At 39.2% G+C, this 7,237-nt stretch overlaps 1 protein-coding gene across 1 annotated transcript; it reads right to left on the bottom strand.

Annotated features, from left to right (window-relative positions):
• Positions 1-1,560: 1,560 nt before the first annotated feature.
• On the bottom strand, positions 1,561-6,776 carry LOC149573256 (uncharacterized protein At4g15970-like). The gene is made up of 3 exons (XM_089814458.1): positions 6,182-6,776; positions 5,296-5,733; positions 1,561-2,279 (listed from the first exon to the last, which is right to left on the bottom strand). Exons 1-3 carry the CDS (start codon positions 6,383-6,385, stop codon positions 1,767-1,769), a joined length of 1,155 nt encoding a protein of 384 aa, XP_089670584.1. The 5' UTR covers positions 6,386-6,776; the 3' UTR covers positions 1,561-1,766.
• Positions 6,777-7,237: the final 461 nt, after the last annotated feature.

The raw sequence follows: 7,237 nt of genomic DNA, 5'->3' as shown, positions 1-7,237 counted from the left end.
AGAACCTGCAGAGCAACTAGAGGTTGTTGCTGAGGATATTCCTAACCTTTCTAATGTTGGGATGGAGATTGGTTTTCATGATCAGTTGGTTGAGTCTGACATGGAGACTACAGAGCACTTGGTCGTGGATGATCCGGTTGCTGTTGGTGGTGAGTTATGTATTGTAGAGCATTTTGTGAGCAATGAGGTTGCTAGCGTTGAGAGTTTGGCATGTGTTGATGGAAATGTACATGTGGATGCTGATGTGGAATTTGTTATTGCTGGTATGGACGCACTAGTTGTTGATGTGAATGGGAGTTTGCTAATGAAGCATTACATTCAGTTTGTTCTTGGGCATGAGCTTGTTGATTGGATGGTTGAGATTCTAGTGTTTGATAGAGTAATGCAGATGTGGAAGATTTGCATGATGGTTTTGTTGTCCCTATTGAGGTGGAAGCCTTTGGTGAAGATGAAGATGGTGGTAGATCTTTCTTTTGGCGTCAAAGTGTGGGACACACTTTTCTATCTACCGGGGGAGTCTGATGCAGGAGCATCTTGCATTGGAAAATTATTGGAAAAAAAAAAAAAAAAAAAATTGAAAAAGAAAAAAAGGCAAAAAAAAAAAAAAAAGTTGAAAAAAAAAAAAAAATTTGTGGAGGAGAGAGAAAGTGACGAAAATTAGAGGAAAAATAATAAAAAAATAAAAAAGGAGAAAAGAAAGAAAAAGAGGATTTCTATTTTCGAGGTGCATAGGTGGCATAATAGGAAAAAATAAAAAAATAAATAGTTGTCATTTCATTTATCGAGGTGTGTGGGAAGAATTCTAGAAAGTTATGAATATTGTAGAAAGTTTTGGAAGTTGTAGAAGGTTGTGGAGGAATTCTAGAAGGTTGTGGATAAGTCATGCATGGGGTGGTAAGTGCCTATTTAAGCAAGGCCTATGAGCATTTCTAAATCAAGCTTGAGAAGAAGGTGAAAGCTCAAGGGGAAGCTTGAGGAGTAGAAGCTCGAGAAGGGGAAACTTGGAGAAGCTTGAGGAGTGGAAGCTCAAGGAGAAGAAGCTTGAGAAGTGGAAGCTTGAAAGTTGTGAGAGAGAAGGAGGAAGTGAAGAGTGAGTTTTCCTGAGTCTGTGGACAGAGCGCCGAATGTGAGGCAGTTTACAGCAGGATTGTGATGGACTTGTGAGTGTGTAGACAGAGCGCCGAATGTGAGGCAGTTTACACTTGGATCTTGGATTAGGTTTGTGAGAAGAGCTAGTGGCTGCGGTTTAGAAACAAAGAGGTTGCTTGGTGGCTTGCGAGCACAAGTTGAGATCTCAGAGGTTTCTACCAGAGTGTGGATTTGGACTAGCTTAGGCTTGGATTGGATCTTGAGAGATCTTGGAGAAATGTTATTGTAATTGCTATTGGATTTTCAAGTATAATAAAATTGTCTTCATATTGTTGCATTTTTTGTTGTGATTTGGTAAGGGCAGTGTGGCCCTCCATCAGAATTGAATATTTCCTATATCGGATTGATCACAATCTGTATTTGTTAGCTCTCAGAGTACAAAAAATAAAAGACAACAAAATATAATTAGTATTCTATGACAAATCTAGGACTAATTTTATTGCAACAAACTCTGTAAAAGTCCTTATTAGAAAGAGCCTGAGCAACTATTTTGGGGCTCCGACAGATACTGAAACAATGGATCCATTTATACTATGCAATAAAAAGAATATGAAGGGGTAGGAACCCAGGTAAACATAAATATAAAGCTAAGTAGCAGCACGGATATTTTCTGTATTTTAAACATCCCAAGATCTGAGGCATTCATAGGGAGGTTTCCATTGGTCGACGTTCACAGGGGAAGTAGAATTGAGAGAGGATGAATTGTGGTTTCGATAGACCATCCAATCATCTAAGGCCTGCCTCAGATCAATGAGCTTGGCCTTGAGCCCTTTGCAACAGTTTGCATGCATGGTGCAGACATCGTCCAAGGATTGGCTCCTCTCACAGAATCCCCCAAAGTACTTTGTATCCAAGAACATAAATTTCATGCCCCTCCGCCCAAATCCCCTTCTGAATTTCAGAATGTTCAACACGTCCTGCTCGTTTTGTCCAGGAAAGATCCTTCTTGACATGTACCAGAATTTATAGAAGCTCACAGTCCGTTCGTTGGATCGGACGTATTTGTAACCCCCGTTGGGCATATTGTTGACGTCAAATGCATTTCCATTGAATCTGTCGGAGGCAATCTGAATATCTGCATCCACTGAAAATCTTGTGAAGGGGTTGCGCAACCACATTATATCCGCATCCTGCACACATAATACTACATTTATAAATGATTGCAGCGGAGCAGTAAATAATTTCAAGTTTACGAGACAGCCCAATAACTAGTGGTGAACAAGGTTTTCGCAGTGAAAAACTAAATGATGTGCCTTTTATCCTGTAGGGATATAATATAATTAAAATTAGAAGATCCGTTTAAATGATCCAAGGCTTATCGAAACTTCATGTGAATTGAATTTGAATTGTTCTCATCTTTTATGATGTAGGGATTTTGCATTTAAGAAGATTTCTCTTTGTGAACGCAGCCAAAAGCATCAACATATCAAAAATCCATTGAGTGATATGTTTCTATAAAAGAAATAATTGACGTCTTATTCTAAAAATTTAAGAAACATAAAGTTCAGATACAACATGACACCTAAGAACAACTTCCACGAATCCACACTCAAAAGGCCCGTGCAACGACATAAAAAAAGCGTGAGACTCGAATTTCACGTACATTTCTATTTATTTATAAAATACAGAGAAAATCTACGAATTAGAAATTAAAAAATTCATGAGCTTTTAATGTAATTTGAAATTGTGGACACTGGAACTGGCCTGTAATGAAATCTATTTGACATTCTGGAACTGGTCTGTAATGGAATCTATTTAAATAAATCATGACCAATTTTAGGAACCAAAGACGACAACTTCCAGCCCAGCTTTTACAAAATGCATATTTGACAAAGCTGAATACAATATTGCAGCTCCTGAAGCTCCAGCTTTTACAATTTTGCATTTAAGTTGAGATCGTTAGCTTCTTAAAATATTTTAAACTGTCTAACCAGAATGCTTCGAGTTCTGTTTTATACAATTTATCATGGGCACACATACTCTAGGCAAGAATTGCTATTTCAAGTTGCTTCCTGCCCAGCTCTCACGAAATGCATATTTGACAAAGCTGAATACAATATTTATCTCCTGAAGCTCTAGCTTTTACAATTTTGCATTTAAGTTGAGATCGTTAACTTCTTAAAAGATTTTAAGCTGTCTAGCCAGAATGCTTCGAATTCTGTTTTATACAATTTATCATTGGCACACATACTCTAAACAAGAATTACTTCTGGGATTTCAAGTTGCAGACCAAAATAGGCTAAATGTACAAGGATTTGTTTGAATCTAAATTGGTGTCTAGAGAAGAATAAAAGCTTGGTTGCTTCAACGATGTTTAATCTGGGATCAAATGATGAAGAATGGACATTCATCTCAAATGCAGAGTTTGCTTCAAACAAGCACAGGCATATTGGACAACTAATTCATACCTACAAGATTCAAAGCTAGAAAACCAAAAATTGGCAATAACAAAGTGAAAAACAGCAGGGATAATGGATAAAAGAAATGATTTGTAGATGAATCAGTCCTGCCCACAAGATTCATCCAGGTTGACCCTCGTAGTTTTCTTGAGCACTCTTCTGTTAACATCCCCAACTCCAAGTTGCACATCGGGCCAGCACTGCCCTCTATTTTAGGTTTCTGAATGCATTACTTGTGATTCATCCCTCTAAATTATTTCTACTTGAAATTGTACGACTTATCTAATGGGCTTTTATCGATTCTCTATTTACCCTTTTTAATATCCTGTCTGATCTGAATTTCCTTCTCAGATTCTGTAGCGCCCTATCACCATCTAATGTATAACATGTACTTGAGTCCATTTGACGAACTGGTCAGATTCATATGGCATAAATACCATGTATAGTGCACTGGAGTCGTCCTAGAATAACTGACAAGCAGAAGAAGCCCACTCAAGGCATAAAAGGAACTACTGCAGAGCAAGTACAAAACCAATTCTGAAGTTGGATCTAGATGAGTATCAGCAAAATGGTTGTGACGAAGGGTAAACTGGGAATAGTTTTGCACCTTGAATTGAAAACCTAAAATGCAGACTAAAAAGCAAATTTGTCAATTTAATCCGTCTGTTGAGCAGGGAAAAAGAATTTGAGAAGGATTTTGTGCTTGGAAAACAGCCTAGCCAAAGATGGGTACAGAGAAAACACTGAAACCCCAAACTGGACATAGACAAACAGAGCGAGTCAAAAGGAAATCAGGAAGCCAGACACAAAGAAGCTAAATCCTAAAACTTCTCAATTCGAGAAATCAGCCAAAATTGGGTATGTCCTTTATAAGTTTAAGTTCGGCACTTAAGTTTCCAAATTGAATCAGAACTCCTGTACTGTGCTGCTTGTATGCATTATAGCTGGGTAATTTTACAGTATTTGTGGGATATAGAACAGGCATGGATATCCCTATTTTCGGTAAAATTAATTACCGTTGTATCCGAAAATAATTCAGGAAGAATCACATTTTAGGATGTCGTTAAGGTCACCAGCTCTTTACATTGACTTCTTGCCTAAGAGGAACATTGTACACAGATACATCAATGTTGCCTTACATGACCTATTTATACCTCTATGTTTGCATGCAAGTTCAATCATTCCATCCAAGAGTCTTTGGCAGAGAAGGTCTACAATATTTTGTTAAGCAGCCAATATTTAGGTTTAAAAATGACTTGATTTCAAGCAACCTTCATTTCTCTTAGTCTAATTACCTAACAAGCAGGAATGTTCATTTGGTGACAAGTTTTCTTGGCTATCGCATATAATCAGAATTATTATGCACATCAATGTACAGTGAAAATCTATGTTTGGGTAACCTTTATGCTTCCTGGATCCCTAGGTCGCAGTTCAGCAAACTCATACAGACAACTACATGGTCCTCTCATTTTACAATTAGTGCTATTTTTTTTGGAAGGAAGCAACATCTGCCGATTCAATAGATAAATACAAAAGCGAAAAACAAAAAACAGAGACTGTTCTTTCGTACATGACCAGAGTTGAAGGACTAAAACCCTTTTTTTATTCTGCTTGAACTGTAAGTATCTACATCTATCAATATAAAATTGTGTTCTTGTTTCAAAATCCAATTTGAAAACAAAAAACTAAAGCAAAACTACAAAATTATTCCAAAACTGTTAGCCAGATAGAGTTATGATGGACTTACAGAGAAGACAAAGCTGTAGCCGCGTCTGAGAATATCGCCTAGGAAGCCAAGCCTAGTCCACATCATTTTCAAGTAATCATCGCTCATGTAGACCTTCTCTGCAGAGAAATCGACCCCCCTGGTTTTTAAGGTATAACAGTGGGGATGAATCTCACGACAGCGGTTGTAGGCCTTCGCGTCCAACGCAACAATCAGCAGATTTTGCAGCAACTCCGGTGTACCTTCACCAATTCGGAAGCTCTCCAAAAACAGATCAATCATGGTATTGGGCTCCGCCCACGCCCCATTCAATGCTGTTAAAATGACCGTCTTGTTGGAATTCGCAGTTGTTGCCAAAACTCTATCTAACTCATCCAGAGGCGCGGCTGGAGGAGCTGGAAGTGCTGGAGGAGCCAGATCCGGTGCTGGGGCAGGCGAGGCTACTACATTTTGTGCAAGCTGCAGACACGGTATTCAATGACAGTGAAAATTAACCCCAAATAGTAGTGATAAGCTCTAAATGTTACGAATTGCCATAGAATTTCAGTGAAAATCAAGATGCAAGGAGGCATTTCAAAGGAAACCCTGGGACCCAAAGGCCAGGGAGAGTTGGAGAGATTAAGGCAAATTTCGCATTTGTTTCTCAAAGGTAAATTCAAAAGCATCAACAAGATTTGTTTTGAGTCCATGCTCTTGAAGCAAAAGAAAGATAAACAACTTTAGCCCTGTTGTTCTCTCGAAACAGAACACCCACAATGACCCCGTTGTGAGATTGATACAACAATTATCTTCCTTGATGCAATTTTCAAGCTCAAATCTAAGTCCAAACAATACCCTGAAGAAATCTAAGTTCAAATCTAAGAGCATACAAATCATATCAGTAGATCAAATGAGTAAAACCACTTACAGATGCTTCCGAGGGTTGTTCAGACTTTGTGACCTTGGAGGAGACAAATATATTTACAGTCTGGGAGAAGGCATTGGGCAGAAAAGGGTTGAAGGTGTTAGCAGCCTTGTGTACAATGGCTGACACGGCAACACCGATAACAGTAGCACAGATCAGAATAAGAACCACATCCTTCCCATTGTGCCTGTGCTTCAGGCTCTTCATTCTTCCCACCAACAATCTGTATCCCCAAAAGCTGTTACAGAGATTTCCTTATGTGACTTCCGAGATTCGAACCCGGAAGCTGGAGTCCATCCAATAGAATCCCAGGAATAGTAAAGCGAAACCAGAGGCCGTTACTTAAACACTCCACCACCATAAATACATTTCGCTATCTGATCAAAACAAAACAGAGCTGCACAACAGCAAATCATGAGGCCCCAGGTAACAAGTACACAGACTTCAAAGTACCCCTTATTACAACTGGGCCTTACATTCAGTCAGTCCAGAGTTCGAGTCCCTTCTCCAGCAAAGAACACCAGACCTTGAGAAACAAAACGATCTCGGTTTTACCCTACACCAACTGGAAATCCAACATCGGGAAAAGAATCTACTCAATTTTCAACTATCAATAATAATATCATATCTCCCGAGACCCTTCAATCGTGGAAACCGCTAGCAGTTAACAAACAATACTAACTGTTATAATCCGGAATCCAAACCCACCCCCACCCCCCCCGTCTTTCATCTACTGAACCAAATTCTCTGACAGAATGAATGGCCCAATTACAATAATTCACGACTGTCGCGGACCGCAATTGTCGGCGCGCTCTGGAACTTTCCGGCCCACCGCCATTATTCCCGACTGTCGCCAATTTAGCGGCGAGGAACAAATCAACGGTTGATATTCCTCTACAGCTATTTTCTAAATATATTCTATCCTCACATTTTAATCGGTTCAGACGCATGTGACAATTTTGACACCATCTAAAGGGGTTGTCATTGGAGGAAATTGAGGTATCCAGGGCTGCCACGTGTACACACATTTTCGGAGGAAGTGAACGTTAGCTTTTTACG

This window comes from Cupressus sempervirens, chromosome 2, assembly GCF_028749045.1.
Source record: "Cupressus sempervirens isolate cs-2001-9-10 chromosome 2, ASM2874904v1, whole genome shotgun sequence".
NCBI lineage: Eukaryota > Viridiplantae > Streptophyta > Pinopsida > Cupressales > Cupressaceae > Cupressus > Cupressus sempervirens.
The sequence above is the reverse complement of the archived record's forward strand: the minus strand, read 5'-3'. Positions and strand labels throughout refer to the sequence as shown.